The sequence below is a fragment of the Coturnix japonica genome, chromosome Z, assembly GCF_001577835.2.
Source record: "Coturnix japonica isolate 7356 chromosome Z, Coturnix japonica 2.1, whole genome shotgun sequence".
NCBI lineage: Eukaryota > Metazoa > Chordata > Aves > Galliformes > Phasianidae > Coturnix > Coturnix japonica.
Genome location: NC_029547.1, coordinates 322,137 through 340,949, shown reverse-complemented (window position 1 = coordinate 340,949; position 18,813 = coordinate 322,137). Strand labels below are relative to the sequence as shown.

General features: G+C 48.7%; 1 protein-coding gene across 1 annotated transcript; it reads right to left on the bottom strand.

Moving 5' to 3' along the window:
• Nucleotides 1-3,847: 3,847 nt before the first annotated feature.
• FECH (ferrochelatase) lies at nt 3,848-17,273 on the bottom strand. Its single transcript, XM_015848209.1, has 11 exons — nt 17,172-17,273; nt 16,078-16,177; nt 15,788-15,907; nt 15,287-15,435; nt 11,199-11,333; nt 10,729-10,835; nt 10,318-10,416; nt 9,836-9,943; nt 8,836-9,000; nt 8,331-8,390; nt 3,848-7,887 (listed from the first exon to the last, which is right to left on the bottom strand). Exons 1-11 carry the CDS (start codon nt 17,215-17,217, stop codon nt 7,753-7,755), a joined length of 1,224 nt encoding a protein of 407 aa, XP_015703695.1. The 5' UTR covers nt 17,218-17,273; the 3' UTR covers nt 3,848-7,752.
• Between the last annotated feature and the right edge of the window lie 1,540 nt (nt 17,274-18,813).

Below are 18,813 nucleotides of genomic sequence, written 5' to 3'. Positions count from 1 at the left end.
ATAGCTATTGATGTAAAACCCACACACCCATATTATTTGCCAAAGTTCAATAAAAGAGGAAAACAACCCTTGTGCTTTCTTGTGCACTGAGCTGTCCCTGTTTGTTCCATGCACTCTCATGGTGAGCAATGGGGGTCCTCCTGCAGGTGCAGGTCAGAGCATGAAGGGACCCTGTCCTGAACACGTCCTGATCACTCTGTGCTGAGCCAGGGGCAGGGCAAAGACAGGCCAAACGTGCATGGGATAAAGCTGCCACGTTCATCTGGGAATGCAGCTTGTGTTGCTACCGCAAGCCTGACTGTTGCCAGATGTGAATTGTAATGGAGTAAGGAAACAAAGCACAGTATGAAGAATGGACCATTAGGAAACCTTCTCTCCCAGGCTGCATCCCACAAAGATTCCCAGTGCATTCACCTGTACTCCTTCTGCTCATCACATGCAGTGTGATGTAGCCACACTGCCCACAGCACTTGGGTCCTTGCAGGACAGAGAGCTGGAGCTGGTAGTTAAGGTCTTTTGTAAGGGAAAAATATAAGGCATAAGTGTTAAGGTCTCTTGTAAGGGAAAAATATAAGGCATAAGTGTTAAGGTCCCCTGTAAAGGAAAAATATAAGGCATAACTCCCCTAATTATGCAGAGCTGAAAATGAAACAGCACAGTGTTTATACATGGTAGCTCCGTAGCTCTTGAGAAGGTTTTTTTTTGCAGTGGAACATTCATTTTTCCTCCAGCTATGGACAAATATTTCTTCCTCATAATAAGTGCAGAAAATTTAAGAAGAACCACAAAACAGAAATAATAATAATTTAAAAAGCAGTCCCCTATGTTTATTTCTTAAAAAGCAAACACACAAACAAAACAAAACTAACGCAGCATAAAGATGACACTTCTTCCCTTACTCTTTAGGCTGGATTAATTCTATTTGCATCACCATCGTTACAAGTCAGCTCTACACAGTTTGTAATTAACGTCAAATAACTGCATTAATTCACCTGTGGTGGATCACAGTTCTGCTGTCCCCTATGCCAAGATAAGCACCGACTTTCTCAGAAGGTACTTCAATCCCTCCTACCCAAAGCTGACAATAAATACAGCTCATAAAATAACTGAGCCACTGAATGGCTTGGCTTGGGTTGGAGGCGTCCCTTAAGATCAAAGAACCACAGAGTGACAGAACAAGTTGGGTTGGAAGGGTTCTTAATGAGCACAGAATCATGACATGGTTGGGCTGGGTGGGACCCCAGAGCCCCCCAGCCCCACTCCTGCTGTGGGCTGGCTGCCTCCCCAGCTCAGGCTGCACAGGGCCTTGGGTGCCTCCATGGATGGGGCACCCACAGTTCTGGGCAGCAGTGCCAAAGCCTTACTGCCCTCTGGGTAAAGAATTTCCTTCTCACATCTGACCTAAATCTCACCTCTTTTAGCTCAAACTTACTTCTCCTTGTCCTGATGCTCTGTGGCTAGCAGGCTCAGATGATGCTTTCAGTGACAGTGATGTCATGCCCACAATTAGGGCTGCAGAGGGACTGGGTGGGGGCGAGAACACTGAGAGCAAATAAATAAAATATAGTGACTGCAGTGAAACTAAGGCACCCCGCAGCAGGTCATTCCCATTTCTCTGTGGGACTACAAGGCTCGGGAACACTTCGAAGTACCTGGTAATGTCCACAGCAGGCAACATGGGGACACCGTGAGCAGCCCAGGAAGGTTGGTGCCCAGCTGGAAACAGCCAGGTTGGTGCATGCAGTAAAGGGAAGAGAGGGCTGTGCTGCAGGAGGAACCTGCTGGGATGATGCCACACACGGATAAAACCTCAGTGAGTGACTCAAGGGCACATCTGAAAACAGCGTAATGGCAGGAAGCCATAATATATTAAACCAGAAGATTAAAACAAACAAGGGCATTTTGGATCAGATTACACACTGCTTTCCTCACGTCTGACAGCAGAAGAAATGAAAGGCAGTAAAAGACAATCGGAGACCATAACGGTCTGATAGTTCGGCCATAAAAGTGCTGTGGGAGTGCTGCTCCCGGCACCCAGGAGCATTGCACTGAGTGCTCATTTAGAACTGCCTTGGAAATGCAACGTACTTGCTTGAGAAATGCCATTAGGCCTCAGTTGTGGGCAATGTTCACACGTCATGGATCATCCTTAAAAGCGACAGGGCCATGGCGTGAACTGCTCATATGAGAATTTACAAGAAAACAATGGCTCTGGAATGCTCTTCCAGCTCTGTTTGAGCATTAGCATTACACACATTTCCACAAGTCTTTATGCCAGAGAAGATGGCATTTCCTCAGCCAGCAAAGCTTGCCATGTGACCTATACAATAATAATAATATAGGTAATATATAATATAGGTAATATATAATATATAGGTAATAATATATATAAAGCATACAAAACATAAGTACCTCTTCTGTACACAGTAGGTGTACAAATCTTATCCTTAACTGACTGTATGCATACGTGATCACATAGTATGCATACAATATGACACAGTAGCAGAATGGATAGCACACAGATCAGACTGTCTTTGTCTTAATAGCTTTGACATCTTTAAAGCTTTTAAGTCGTGTAGATGACTTACCTGAGTGCATAGCAGGAAGACAGTGCATGCTGGAGTGCTACCATGGGGTCAGAGCTGACCAGCTTCCAAGTCCTGAGATCCAGAAGGAAGGGAAGGAAGGGAAGCAAGGGAAGCAAGGAAGATACTGGCTGGACAAGTGAGCTCCTAGAACCCTGACCAACACTGTGATGATGCAGGGTAGACAGACTGGAGTCATTCTCTATGGCACCAACAAATGCCATGCCTGCTGTGATACTGGACATCAAAGCACACAAAGGAATTTAAAATAACACACCCCATGATCTCTGCATGGATCCTATTTGCTCTAAGACCAGGTCACAAATTCCCAATGAAGATCTTTATAGTTTTAAGTCACCAACCATTTTCAAAGCACTCCTCACATCTTCCAGCACTTCACTCACAAAAGCCAGCATGAACCAAGCAGGGTCCCAATCCAGATGTCGCAGCATGCCATGCCATCGGCTCAGTGCAGAATGCAAAGAGAAATCCTGGTGCTGCTGCAGCTTTCTGCTCAGCAGATCCAGGCTCTGTGCTCAAACAATGCCTGGATCTGGGCTGTGATTCTCTTGGGTGCTTCTTGAAGATTTGGAGCAACCTGGATTAAGCAGTAGATGCTCCTGTTCACTGCAGAGGAGTTGGACCAGATGATCTTTAAAGATCCTCTCTAACTCAAATGATTCTAAGATTTATGGTACTGCAATGCCTGGGAAGCTTCATTCTCCCTTTAGGCAGCCCAAGAGCTCAGGAAATCACTCCAGGTCTCCTTTCTCCACCCAGGCTCCTGTTCTGCTACACTGCTCACACTAACCCCAAAGTCACACTTAGTAGCTTCAGTTTCTTCCTAGCTTTGCCAATGGAAGCAGAGTGCTGCAGTTTAATTTAACAAGCTGTTTTCCACTACAAAACATGCAGATTACTCAAGTGGGCATGTGGACTTGGAATGAAACTCTTACCCCAGCCAAACCCAATGGCAGCTGATTGCCCCAGCCACTCTTTGGCATCTGCTTCTCTCCCTCCCACCCATCACATCCAGTAATGAGAGCTCACTAATGGATCTGCTTAAGGATACAACTACTCTCATCACTGTCCTAAAAAATAATCAATCAAGCACTTAATTTTTAACATAAGAAATAAGATGCCTGGAGACCATTAACAGATAACTGAATAGATCAAAGATTTGCAGGTGGGCTTTGGAACCAACGTGAAGCTTCACACACCAATAAGGCACCAAAAGAGCTCTCATTGAGATACACAGCTCAGCCATTTTCCTCCAAAAGTCTTTAATTGAAATTCCATTGTTACGGTACATGACACACAGCAAGGTTATACAAATCGTTACATTACATGGAAGTCCTCGTTGAATCCGAAATAAACATGGTAGACTAAATGCAAGTATTTGTGCACATCTGGCATGAAACAACCAAAGAAAACACCTTTCTCCTCTGCACCTCAAACCCTGTGCTGATTCCCATCTCTCTCTCGGTGTGGCAGAAGAGGAACACAAGATGAGCTCCAAAATATTCCAAAGAAAACCCCTCTGACCCCAGCTCACTGCAATTATCCCCGCGCTGTTCAGTGTTACAGCACTGCTCCTGGAAGCTGTCCTGTTTGCTAAAATGCAGCCAGATTTCATGGAACCCTGAAGGGGTAAAACGTCACCCACACTCCCACCCTGCTGCGCGTTGCCAAGGCAGATGGAAATGACAAACACTCGCAGAAGTTCTGCACAAGGAATATAATTGATAATGAAAAGTCAAGCTAGATTACTGCCAGAGGATGGCGGTCTCCCCCAGCGCTGACAATTCAATCAGAGCCAAGTGCTCAGGATCTGACAAGAACGGGTCCTGAGTTAATAGCACCAAATGCTGAAAATCTGTCAGAGGGGGGAAACGGAATGCGCAGCAGCACAGCTCAGAGTACAGCCTCCCAAATGGTTGGACTAGATGATCTTCTAGGTCTTTTCCAACCTTGATAATTCTGTGATTCTGTGAAATGCAGCAGCTACAAAGCACCGCAGAGTGTGGATGGCAGGAAGGCACAAGAATGGAGGGGAAAATGCCCCAAAACATCCCCTGACCACAAACAGGACCTGGGGCAGCGGCTCGGACATGGACAGCCAGCTTGGAAGCATCCAAAGGAAGGTCAAGTGCATTCCACTGCTGAAAGACACAGTGGGAAATGCCCCCAGATGAAGCCCAGGACCAGGAGATCTCAATGGCAGATAAATTCCCACTGTTGTCAGTCTCTTCGGTTTCATTTTTCAGATTTATTTCTAAGTGCAAGGGGAAGAAACTAATTCCTATGAAAAAATAGGAGCAGAGCTTGCTCAGAAAGCTTTTTGACAGGCCCTTGGTGCTGCTCTACGATGAAATAACGTGCGCTAAATAACAGGACAGGGTGATATCACAACGAACTATTCAGGAAAATGAAACAACCCACCGGCTGTATGTGACGTGATCCATCTGCTAAAAGCTGGAAAATTAAGTGATTTCTGCATTATGGTCTGATAGCAACAATGGCTAAAGACGCTTAGTAATTATCTCGCTTGCGGTTAGCTCACTAAAAAGTGCATTTTAAATACCTTTTATGTAATGCCTCATAATTAGTGCCAGCTAGTATTTTCAGTACTCTCTCCAGTATGGAAATAAAAAGCCAATCTGTATTTATTGCACTGCCACGATCATGTAAAGTTAACCTTCGGTTCCCAGCTACAGAGGTGGCCGCAGCCATCAGGTGGTAGGAAAGGGGCATGAGCAGAAAGGGTTGACTAAACCCTCTGCCACCCACCCACAAGCATCACACAGGGAAGTGGGGATTGAGAGGAGTCTTATGGCTGGGCTGGGTGATCCTGTGGGTCTTTTCCAACCTTGGTAATTCTATGATTCCTCCAACAAGAGACATAAGGCCAGAGTTCACTGTCCACACTCGCTGCTGACTTCATCATTCTTTTGGCATTTATTTGAAGTCTTTCCATGGAAGTTTCAGCCCTACATGATGCAATGACCCTGCAGACTGCACCTGGGCAGGGATCAGCTTCCTGCTCCCTCTTCCTGCTGGGACACCAAGCAGAGCCCAGGGGCTGAGCAGAAGGCAGGAGGGAGCCAACCTCCCAGCAGCATTGCAGGCATTCAGGTGCCCTTTGTGCCAAGAGAGCTGAAAAGTATGAAGGCAAACAAGGAGAGAGACAGCTTTGGCTGACAGCACCCAGCTGCCATGCCACTGGTCCTACTCAAGAGCCTGCTCTCTACTTGTGTCCGCTGACAGGGAAAAACTGCCCTACAGACTCTCATGCTATTTGAAAACAACACACTTCTGCTAATCAGAGAGCACTGAAAGCACAGCAAGGTTCTGGAAGCCACAGCCCTGGGCAGAGCATGCTGCCACCCGGGCACCTGCAGGCCTGTCCCTGCTTCTCCTGCCCCAAGAGGAGGCACACATACTGCAGGCAGAGGAAGATTTCTGTGCTACAGCAGCAACACAGCAGGCTCTGGTGCTGAGGACTAAGCCTGTCTCACCAGAGCCACGCTGGGAGCTGCAAGCTGGCAGTGGAGGGGTTTCAGTCAACCCTTGAGGCATATGAGGCCGTGGATGCTCATGGGGCAAGATTTGTGTTGCTCCATGGCAATGCCCAGGCTGCTGGCTGGCCAACACAGTGGCCATTTACTTTTTTAATATCCCCTAGTTAACTCTTCTAGCATAAAACAGAACAAGATAAGTCCCTGTTATACCAACACGGGTCTATTAGCTTTTTAAACAATCCCATCCTTGAAAGATCAGGGATTCAAACTGCTCCTGCCTCGGTTACATAAGCAAAAATTACTGCAAGAGCAGCAAGCTACCTGCTTCCCAAACCTCACAGTGAGCTGCTATCACCACTCTACAGAACACCCTGCATTGCCACAGGACTGGCATGTCAGTGCTGATTAAGCCCTAAAAGCTTTCTCACCCCATGGAACTGCTGCTGCTTAGGAGTGGATGCAGGAGCTCCGGTGCACCCAGACTCCTGCCCAATGAGCAATAAGCACAGGTGAGCTACGAGTGCAGCTGCAGGCTCACCACTGGTGCCAGAAATTGAACAGATGGAATTCAGCTCCTGACAGAGGTATGCTAAGAACACAGCTGTCAGTGTGAGGGGCAGCCTGCTCTCCTCTCACTGCATGCTTGGACATCTGCAATGTAAATGACTCTTGATTTATCATCTCACTTTTAAATAGCATCATCAATTAAGCTAGATCAATTGTACCTATGTAATTCCTTAGCATCCACAAAAACCACAGGGCTGTGACACAGCAGAATGCACAGAGCAGATCTATAAACCTGCTGGAGAACAAGCCCAACTTCCTACACTTACTTAACCAGAGAAAGCCCTTTGTAATAATGATAAAAAAGCCATTTTGCTTAGAAGATGAACCAAGATGTTTCAGTGTGTGCTGGATTTGAAGCACGCGCTGTGCACATTCTGCAGCATCAGCAACCAGAATGATTTCTTTATGCTTTGCAGATGCAGGGGTTTTCCTGCAGGTGATGAGTGGTTTTCTTTTCTAGAAAATGTAAACAAACCTTATGAGTTCTAAGCTTTCACGGGAAGTTTCTAGCAGGAGAAAACAAAACCAAACCTTATCTTTATGTTCTAAAAAAAACAGACAAGTTATTTAAAAAGCATTAGAGGTCACTTGATCTTCCAACCCAGCTGAAGTCAGAAGAAGCAACTGGTGGCTACACTAATAATGCTATGCCTTAAGTATAAACAAAAACAATCGTACGCTTGATCTGGAAAACTGAAATTAATGCACTCATGACAAAATTGCATACAAGTAAATCCCTGCATAGGAAATATAAGCCAACCTGTATAAAAGCCCTGTTGGGTTTTTTTTTGTTTTGTTTTTTTTTAAAGTTTTTCAGTGCATACTCATGCTAAGTCCAATCAGAATCAGATGAGATGAGACCTTTCTACATCTCCCAGGATAAAACCACTTGCTACAAACACTTCTTAAAATAAAGGATACATAAGAAAAAAAAAACTAAAAAAAACAACTAAATAAAATTCTCCTCATTGCTCTATGAGGTTACCATTGCTGGGACTACCAGAATAAGGATGTAGCACAGGAGAGCTTGGCCAAGCACTGCTTCACCAGGACAGTTCCTGCACAGGACAGTCTGCCCATCACAGCTGCTGGTTGCTGAAGAAGGCTTTGGTCTCCCTGCAGACAGGATTCACGCAGAGCGGGCAGCAGAGCGTCAGCTGCTTGGAGCAGATTTCATTGGACTGGATGTGTGAGCAGACCAAGTCTGCCAGGGCCTGAAAGAGAGTTAATTAAAAACACAGCGGTGAGCAAACCTCCATGCACAAAACCAGGAAACGCTGGAACGTGTGTCACCCAGACTGGTGAGGCTGCCTGTCACATCTGTCAGTCTTGGTTATTTTTTAATGCCCCTGAACCATCCCCAGATTGTTTCAGGTGAAAATCCTGTTTTAAAACTGTGCTGACATGGTAGCCTACAATAAATATTCCACTAAAAGAGAACTACTACAGAAGGCAAAACTGTTCTTTGTCAAAGCAAAACTTCCGGAACTGTATTTTTTAAAAGCATGTGGCAAATCAAAGCACTTTGTGATACACAGATTAAGTCTGGGGATTTCTATTTCTTGTGCTTAAACTCAAAACCTACAAGAAGAAATCCACAATGTGGCAGGAAATACACAACTGCAAGCTTTAGTAACTACTGCATTGAAAAAGATACCTTAGAGAACAGTGGGTTTCCATTAAGGGACTCCGCTCTTCTGATGTTTTCAACACCACACTGAAGGAAAAACAAGGAGAGAGAAGTTAATTCTGGTAGGTCCTTCACTATGTGAGCCTCTAAAATCCTTTCTTCTTTACCCAGAAGCTGCTCCAAAACAATAAAATGAAATACCACTATATTTTGAATACAATAACTCAGATGAACAATTTCAATTTGCTGAAAAAATCTGCTGATTCTTTTTTAGCAAGTTTAGAGTAAAACCCAGAAAGACAAATTCTCATCTGTTTCGTGCTGCTAGAAAAATTCCTTTGAGTTCAGACTCATTTTCAATTTATAGAAAAAAATAAAATAAAATAAAATAAAATAAAATAAAATAAAATAAAATAAAATATCCCCCAAATCATATTGCAAAGAGCAAAAGCAGAAGAGAAAATTTTGAAAGAGGAAAAACAGGTCGGGAGTACCACTATCCAAACTGTTACAGTAACTGTCAACCATTTACCTCGTTTGCTAAAACTTGGGCATACTCAATATCCAGTTCATACAGTGTTTCAATGTGGTCACTTGTAAATGCTATGGGGACCAACAACATGTTCTTCTTCCCTCTTTGGCACAGTCCTTTAATTGTCTCATCTGTTTGTGGACCGAGCCAAGGCATTGGCCCAACCTGTGAAGAATAAGAGGGGAAAAAACCTCAATAAATCACTCCTAGAAAAGCCCCCACATTTTTCTTTAGCAGAACAACTCAGATTTTTAATGAGTCAATTATCGCTATTTCTCTGCTTTTCTTTTGACTCCCTCACTTTATCTGTGAGGTTTTTAGGAAGACAGACCATCCCACTGACCTTCCATTTGAACCCCCCCAGAAGAGAGCCTGGGTTGGTCTTCCATGAGAACTCTCCTGCACTTGCTTCCCTGGCTTTGGAAGATGTGAACACTCAGGATGCACCAAATCCACTGAATTAGTTCAGTGAAGTATTTGGTGCTGATGTGCTGCAAGATGCAGCTTAAAGAACAAAACAACGCTGGCACTGGGAGTGCAACGCCCATGAGACATACAATTACTTGTAGTAAAGGACTGTGGTAAAACTTCAGTTCCTTCTGATTTGCAGCAGTAATAATAAGTGTTCACTGAGAATTATTAAGCTTGTTTGGATTATGTGCCACCATTATTAAGAATGTTTATTTCACGGGGACAATATCTGAAAAATTGCTCCAAAATCATCTAAAAGTAACAAAAACAACCCAACGAGTGCTCAATTTTTCATTCCAACAGAGGAAAAAAATAAAAACAAAACCATCAAACTGTGTTATGAAATCGGACATATCAAAGATCTACATCAGATAATGCAGTGTAACAAAGAGGCAAGAAACAATGGATCAAGAGTACTTGGAAAAACTGATTTGGAATGCAGGGCTGTGATTGTCCTCGCAGAAATAACACCTGGAAGTGGAGAGGTGTGAGTTGCACAGCTGGCAGCACTGCTGCCCCCAGCACCCACCTTGGACTGCCAGACAAGTCGGTAGGGGTTGGAGTGGTTCAGCTTCTCCATGACTCTCTGGACAGTAGCTCCCACTTCTTGTGGATAAGGATCACCACGGTTCACCACCTTCAACACATCAACACCAGAGCTTTTACTTCCAAGGAATGCGTTTATGTCAACCCTGTCCTCACTGAGTGTGTGGGTTGCTAATAAGGACACGGGCAGGGACACCAGGACATGGCTACCAGTGTCCCCATAACCCCCCCTGCCCTGACAAAGGAACTGCCTGGCACTTCTGCAAGGGTGGTTTCACTGCACACACCCCCCAACTCAATTCAGACAGCAAGAAACGTATGGATGTGATATTTGAGGTCACGGTTAGTGGGCATGGTGGAGACAGGGCAGCAGTTCGACTAGATCTTAGAGCTTTTCCGACCTTACTGATTCTATGGTTCTCAGATTCTGGCCTAATAGTCACAGAGCAGCCTGATGTAACTCACAGACATGGGGAGCGAGTGGGCTGAGAAAAGGATGACGACGTCTTTCCTTTTGTCAGGTGGAAACAGGTCCAGTTCCTTCTGTATGTGATCAGCAAAGCACTGGTCAGGAGACAAAAAGGCAAAGGCCTGGATCAGGAATCACTAAAAGGTAACACGTGCTCACAAACAAGACAGCAGCTTCCACACAACAGGCTGCCTTACAGATGTCCTCATTCCCAGGAGCATCTGACAAACAGACGGATCTGTGTCTGTGTTAGCTATGGGCTAAGCAGGCATTCGGGCTGATGGCCTCTAGAGGTCCCTTCCTGCCAACTGTGCTGTGATAACACCAATACTTCAGGTCACTTTCTCAAGTTGTCACAGCAAAACACCTTGCATGAAATATCCATCTAGCAGTGCACAGATCCGTACCTGTATGAGCAGGGGGTGTGTGGGCCATCGGTCAATGATGCTCCACTTCATCTTTGGCTTCTTCCCCTTTTTATTGTAGTAGCGATAAATAGCATTTAAGCTGCTTCCTGAAATACAGAGAATTAGGAACAGAAGTTTGTCCACAGAATCAGCAAACTGTCAGATAACAGCCTTGTAGGAAAGCACTGCTATATTTTAACATGCTATTCATGTTTTAAATCACATCTGAGAGCATCAGAGTGGAATGAACATCTTATAGCCAAGACTGACTTGCTAAAGCATTCCTTAACCAAAGAACTGCTGGAGTTTCCATGGAGAAAGCTTACTCAGAGGTGCTCCTGGGCTTCAGTTTATATTATCCTACAACAAACATAAGGCTACCTTGAGCTAAGAAGTTCCTACATGAAATTCAGAATGACATTAAACACAGAAGACCTTGAAGTCTATGGAGGTCTCGCACAAGCTCTCACCTGTGGTGGAGCAGCTGTACTGCGGGTACTGCGTGAAGGCGATGGCCCTCTCGATGCCGTCATCCTCCATCTCCTCAATCGCTTCCTCTGTCAGAGGGTGCACGTATCGGAAGCCAATGTAGTACTTGTGTGGTGCTGCCAGACAAAACAGGAAGAGAAACTGCAGGAAAAGCATCTGCCAGTAACTCCCAGTAAATAACTGCTAGCTAACAAGTACGGTGTACAGAAACAGGCAGACATACGTAAATGCAAAAAAAAATGAGACAGAACTCTATTACCTTGCCTCTAGTTAACCCTATTAAAAAGCAGAATTAAAACGATGATGTAGAACTGCCACTTGATGCAGCTGCATCGGCTGCCACGCTGGTGAGCCTGCTCTGCCTGCCAGCCCACAGGGCAGGGGCTGCCTCAGACTGAGATCAGGGTGCCCAGCAGGGGCACAGCTTCTTCCACTTCTGGTTTGTTTTTCACAGAGATATTGGTGCCTTTAAACACTTCATTTTTGAGGCAATCCTGTCCTCTCCAAAGACATTTCAGGTTTTACCATTTTCCAACTCTAATCTTTAGGCTGTCAGCTTCGGGGCTTTTTCTTTGTTTGTTTTGTTTTAAGTGAAAGAAAGACAGAGGCTTCTAGAACAAACCCAAAGTCTCTTTTTCATAGTTTCCAGCTCACTAGCTCTGAAGGAACCTGCAGCAGGTTTCTGAAGGAAGCAGACGTCCTGTGCTTGTTCTGCACTCTGTAGGTTTAGGCAGGATTCAGAAAGCAGGTTTAGCCAGCCCCAGCTCTTTGCAGGAGGCAAGAGAGCTCCCAGCTGGGAGAAGCAGCAAGTCCCGAGCCGCCTTCAGGTCACCTGCAGGGTAACCTTGAGCTTACCTAAGCATTATTAAAATCAAAGCTCTGACAAACCAGAGCAATGATACTAGGAGCTTAACACAAGAAAGGAGATGTTGGGAAAAAATGATGATCAATGTGGGAACTTGTTGCAATACTCTCATGTTGCTGAGTTCTGTCCTGGATCACAGGTGGCGAAGGGCAGGGTTACACACATGTACACACGTTCAATTTGTTGTTAGAGTCAGAATTAGGATCACAAGGCAGCTCCTTCAGCAAAGAGCTGCCTGTCTGAGGAGCATCGTGGCTCCCTCATCTTGGGAGCTTCCCTTCTGCTGACAAGGGAACCTCAGCTAAAACACAGCTTGAAAGAAATGACAGGAACCCTTAAAACTGAAAAGTGTGAAAAAGGCAAAATGCATCTTCTTGAAGTCTAATTACCATCGCAAGACGTTGGCCTATTTGATACTGGCACTAGACAAACAGACATGGATTTTCCTGTCATCATATTTGTATGATTTATTCCTACAGACCACTGAGCCTACCCAGCCCTGTTCACTCAGAGCAGAACAACTCCTGCTTATTTTCAGGCTGCTGCCTGTAACAATAAAGCTTCGTTTTAAAATTATATTGTTCCCAGATGACATTGGTGAGGCTGTTTATTTATTACTTGATCTTAGTCCCATTGCCAAAGTGTAACATGTCAAACGTATCCCATGAGTCAGTAAACTGATTTATATGTATAGAAGGAAACTTTACCGATCCTGTCTAGCTTGAGCTCTTCACCAGCTGCAAGGACACAATTTACTGCAAGCTCCAGCCCCACCAGAAGGCCAGATCAAGGCAACAACAGCATGCAGAGCACTAGCTTTTTGCTGTGAGTTTCAGGTCACACAGTCACAAGCCACAAGTTACTCATTAACAGGGCTCAGGGCTGTAAGCAGTGCCCTGACACAGCACTAACACACACAGCTCAGCTTGGATGCACACCTGGCTCAAGCTGCTCCGAAGCAGCACAGTGTTGGTATCACAACCCAAAATGCTAAAAGGAATGGCTGGCACGTTCCGTATTTAAAACTGCAGCTACAACTGGGCAAAAACTGAAGTCTTTGAATGAATTTCCAAAGGGCTGCAGAGAGTCAGGCATGACTGTGCAAAAACCATCACCAAACAAAAGTGGGAGCGGTACACTGAGAACAGCAGATAAACGTTGTGAGCTTTATCTCCAGAACCTGTTGTAAGCCTGACCCCCCAGGGGCTGCAGCTGCTCCAACACTGCTGCCCTCCATGCCACAGAAGGGGGCACGCCTGGCTCCAGGCTTTGACTGCACTAGCAGGGAATACAGTTGGAAGTAAGTGAGAGAATGGCACCTGAGGGGAAAAACAAACCAAACCCAGTCTGAATGGAGGCATCAGTGACATGCTGCATGCTGAATGAATAGGGGAATTCTGTCCTGGCCTCTCAAGAGTATTGCTTTTCACCCTCCAGACACAATTAAAATGAACAAACAAACCAACCCCAGTCTCCTACTTCTAGTCCTCTCCTATCCAAACATGAAGAAGGAAGGCTCCACTAAGCAGCTGAGAATCTGGGAATGTACGTGGCCAGTCACAGCGGGTGACTCCCTGACACACCAGCATCACGCTTACAAACACTTTGGGAACTGCAAGCAGACGGCAGCCTGCAGCAGCAATGCTGTACGGCTGCTGAGCTGAAGAGAATGAAGAGCTCTCCTCTTTGTCTCCTCATCCTCCAGCAGTTTTTCCAATACAGACGTTCAGTGCTCCTATTGGAGTGGCAGGATGAGAAGTATTATCTGCAGCTGACACATTGGTGAGGAGCACAGTGGGTAGCTTAGTGATCTCGTTAATTCCTTCTGCTCTCAAAGCCTGTTTGCTGCTTCAACAAAATGCATGCTGCAAAGGCCTTCATGAACAGGGGTGATCCCCAGATCATTGGCTCATTTCAGGCAGCCCAACCATTATGGCTCTGCCTCTCTGGCTTGTCAAAGCAGCAGTGATTAACTCTGTCTGTCTGTCCCACAAGAGGTCAGACACAATACAGAGTACAGCCACTGAGCTTGTCCTGCAACACAACTGCTGAAATTTAGCTAAACTTGTACAAACTCCACCACAAATGAGTTAAAAACGACTCCCAATTTTATGGGAGTTTTAGGGGAGAGCAACTGAACACCACTGCCCAGAGAAGCTGTGCATGCTCCAACCCTGGAGGTGCCCAAGGCCAGGCTGGAGGGGCCCTAGGCAGCCTGATCTGGTGGGGGCAGCCAGAATTGCTGGCTACTATCTGCTTCTATCCATATCAAGCCATTAGGCCTTATCTCCTGCTCCTCAGGTGGGGCTCTCCACTATCCTGCTGCCAAGCCCTTCAGCTCTCAACCACAAAACCTTATCTTTTCTTCTTCCTCCTCCTGAAATGGGGCCTAACTGCTGTTGGGTGTCCCAGCCATTATTAGCAGTTACAGATTCGAATTTCGAGAGCACCGAAGCAGCCCACGACTTCAGAGAGACATTTCAGAGGAACACAAGACAGACCCACACCTTCGCAGAATGGCTTTGGACTCCTGACCCCCACCCGTGCAGCTCCCTGTCCCTTCAGCTCAGGCTGACACAACATCAACAGCCAGGATGGGCAGACAGTTTTAGTCAGTGGTTGATACATTTGCTGTCCCAAATGACCATCATTCTCACAGTGTGTCTTCATAAATAGTAAGAAAATTCATTACAGCTTTAGTTACACGAGGTTATTCTGCTTTTTCCAGTGGCCACAAACCTCCACCTCCCTTATGAGTGAGAATGTCACTCCAATTGGCAAGATGAAATGTGTTAGAGGTACCCATGGGTGGCTATAACCAGGGCAGCTTTGAAACTTGTTACTCTGGGCAGAGAGGTGGCAGCTGAACCACAGCACACACTGGATCCAGCTGGAGAAGGCAGCTGCACATCTGGCACATGCATTGCAGTGGGATGGACCCATACTGACAACAGGCTGCTCTCTGAAACCAAAGCCATCCACTGGCAGTTGAAGTAGTGACTAGAGCACAAAATTACACCTCCATGCCGGTGGACCTCGTGTTTTTGTGTATACTGAGAATAAGAATGTCTGCACTGCGATTTCCTAGCAGGACTGAGAACGCTTTGCACTCACAATTAAAGCTGAGAACCAAAAGTTGCTTCACGAACTAGAACACATCAGGCCAAAGCAGCTGTCAGAAAGCAGAGAGGGGTGTACAAGTACCGGTCTGAGGAGACATGCTGTCCAGCAGTTTCACCATGCCTTCTCCCTGCACTGCCGTCCACTTCTTGATGGGCGACCCGCCTCCAATCCTGCTGTACTGCTCCTGGATTCGTGGTGTGCGGCGCTTAGCGATGAACGGTGCCAATTTACTGCAGCATTCAGAAGGTATCCAGGTTAATGTCAGAACCCATAGCATCCCCCCAGACCCTTCCCCAGACACATCTGCTAGAGCGGGCAATGTCTCCAGCTTATACACAAAACAACACTGCACGTTTAGTGTTCTATCCCATCACCCTTCCAAACCTACTCGGTGACAGCAAACCACAACTTGCAGCCTAAAGCCATTGATCTTGGCACACTTTCTTCCCTGAGAATTACAACATCGTTTCCTGCACCAAAACTGAGCAGCCCTAATGAATGTGAACACAAATCGAACTCCAGTTTAACGTCAGAGCCAGGCACTGAGCACTGACTGCAATAGAGGTTCACAGCATTCCTTACTTTTGTGCTGGAAGCGTCATGAGGTCGCGGTCCAGGAAGAGGCGCAGTAAGAAGTCATGTACATCATCCAGCCTTTCTGGACCTCCCATGTTCAACATCAAGATCCCCGTTTTAGGTTTCCTATGGAAGGAAGAGAGATTTCAGATCCCAGTGACGTGTAGTTCTTTATTTTACCTGCAGAACAGTCACCCTGCCCGTCAGTGTGACACAACCCGCTGCAGCACGCAGGCTGTGCCGCTCACCCCGCTATGGCACAGGGTGGTGGCTGTGCCCACCCACCGCAGACTCACCGTGTTTCTGGCTCTGCCTGTGGCTTTGTGCTGGGCGCTGCCGCAGCCACCTGCCCCCTCCAGCGCAGCGGGACCCTCAGCTGCGTGCTGCCCGCCACCACTGCAAAGAGACAACGGCATCAGGAGCTCAGCGCTCACGGCACAGTGCAGGTGCTGGGTCAGGACACGGGGATGCGGGGAAGGCAGCACGGGAGGCCCGGAGCAGCGGGACAGAGCAGCTGCCCGCACGTGGGAGCCCAACTCGGGCTGTGCCCCTCATTGACAGCGCGGCTCACGGCGCCTTGTGTTACCCGGGGGTCGCGGTGCGCACAGCGCGTGTTCGGAACGGCTCCGTGCAGCGGGAACGGCGCCCCGGACCGGGATGACCCTGAGCTGCCCCCGAGCTGAGCTGACCCCTGAGCTGCCCCCCGTGATCCCCCGCAGCGCTGAGCGCTGACAGCCCCGACGGCCCCGCTCCGTGTCCCGCTCCATGTCCCGCTCCGTGTCCCGCTCCGTGTCCCGCTCCGTGTCCCGCTCCGTGTCCCGCTCCGTGTCCCGCACCGCCCGGCTCCGTGTCCCGCTCCGTGTCCCGCTCCGTGTCCCGCTCCGTGTCCCGCTCCGTGTCCCGCTCCATGTCCCGCACCGCCCGGCTCTCAGCGCTGCCCGGCTCCGTGCCCGGCCCCGCAGTGCGGCGCTGTCCGCGCTGTGCGGGTCCGACGTTCCGCCCCGTGTGAACGTTCCGTTCCGACCCCGCAACCTGGATCCGCTCTGTCCGCCCGGGGCAGCGCGTGCAGTTCCTCGCAGGGATGACAAAGCACAAAGCCCCGCTCAGGGCACGGGGCGGCGATGCGGCCGCGCTCACACGCCGCTCCGGACCCGCGTGGCCCCGCTCCGCCCGTCGGATCCTCCCGCGGACCCGGCCCGGTCACATCGCGGTGCTCTCGGGGCTCGTATCGCAGCGGCCCGTGGCCGCGGCTGCCGCCGTTACGCAAAGGCTCCTCGTTGTGTAACGCGCCGCCCCGCCGCCTCCCGGCCCCGCTCCGTTCCGTACCGCATCGGGGATGGCTCGGCCGCGCTCCCTCCCGCTCCCCCCGCTCCCCCCGCCCCGCACTCACGGGGTCTGGCGGCCCGTCCGGCCGCAGCCATGTTGGCCGCGTGCATTCCCTCACTCGGCCCCGCCGGCCGCTGCCGCCCGCTCCGCTCCGCCCAGCCCCGCCCGCCCACCCGCGGGCACGGCGCACGCCCGCAGCGGGGGCCGCCCCCGGAGCCGCCCCGGGCTCCGCTGTGCCGGCCGGGCACAGGGATGGGTGCGCGGTGCGAGCCCAGTCCCGCATCACCGGCCCCGGGACGGACCGGGATCCCCCGGAGCTGCAGGCCCGGAACACGGAGCTGGTTCTGTCGCAGAGCCCCGGCTGATCGTAGGGCCGCAATGTGAACACAGGGACGGCGCGCTGAGCTCCGAGCTGACACAGCACCAGGGCGGGGGGGCCGGGCTGGTTCCTCCATGGCAGCATCACACTGTGCGGGAGCACCTCGACGGGAAATGGGAGCCGGGATGAGGGTGGAACAGCGCTGATTGCATTGCTTACTCATCCTGGTAATACTACATTAAGCGCTATTGCATTCCCAGCACCCGGTGTGCTCTCAGTAATGGCCACAGTGCTGCGAGGGATGTGAACCTGGTGGGACTTGGAGCCCGGGTGAAGCCGCTGTGTGATTGATGTTACCCACGAGTACAAACAACACGAGGGCTTGTGTTACCAAAAAATGAAGTCAGATGGGAAGGAGCTGGGTGTGCCACCAGCCTGAATGACAACAGAAGTGCAAACATGATTAAATCAGCCCCGATTACGAGTTTAAAAACAAAGACTTCCTGCAGGAGAGCCTGGAAGCTGGCAGCCTGGAGAGCTGCTAGAAACACCCAATGTTGTCATCAATATGAAACCAACCGAGACCTGAATGACACCTGGATGACGAGCCAGGAACAATGAGCCAGCATTAACTGGGGCAGGACTTGCTCCGAGGCGCTGCCGTGTCCCCAGGGCTGTGCTCCAAGGGGAACCAGAACTGCTGCCCGACCCTCCTGCAGGATCCTTTAATGGGATTCTGCTGAATCCTGTGCTCTCTCCCATACCTGGGCCTGTCCTGTTGCAATCAAGCTTGTTCACTGTCCCCTTCTTCCTATAGTTTATACAGGAGGGACACAGCAATGATCGCAGGGATGGAACAGCTCTCCTATGAGGACAGGCTGAGAGCTGGGGCTGTGCAGCATGGAGAAGGCTCCAGGGAGAGCAGCCTGCCAGTATCTAAAGGGGAGCTGCAGGAAAGAGGGGGACGGACTCATTAGCGGGGTCTGTGGTGACAGAACAAGGGGAAGTGGCTTCAAGCTTGGAGTGGGGTCATATAGATTAGATACAAGGAAAGTCTTACAGTGAGGCGCTGGCACAGGTTGCTGAGGGATGTGGTGGATGCCCCGTCCATGGAGACTTTTAAGGCCAGGCTGGATGGGGTTGTGAACAACCTGATGGAGCTGTGGTGTCCCTGTGCACTGCAGGGGATGGGACTAGGTGACCTTTAGAGCCCTGTACAACTCAAAAACATTCTATGGTTCCGTATTTTGAAGGTTTAATTCTGTTCTTCCTAATGGGGATATTGTCTGTGTGGGGGGAGAACACATTAAGCAGGTACGCTGTAAAGGCCAAGCAAAGGGAAAGAAGCAGACGTCACAGATCAAGAACTGCTCTCCTGCACACCAAC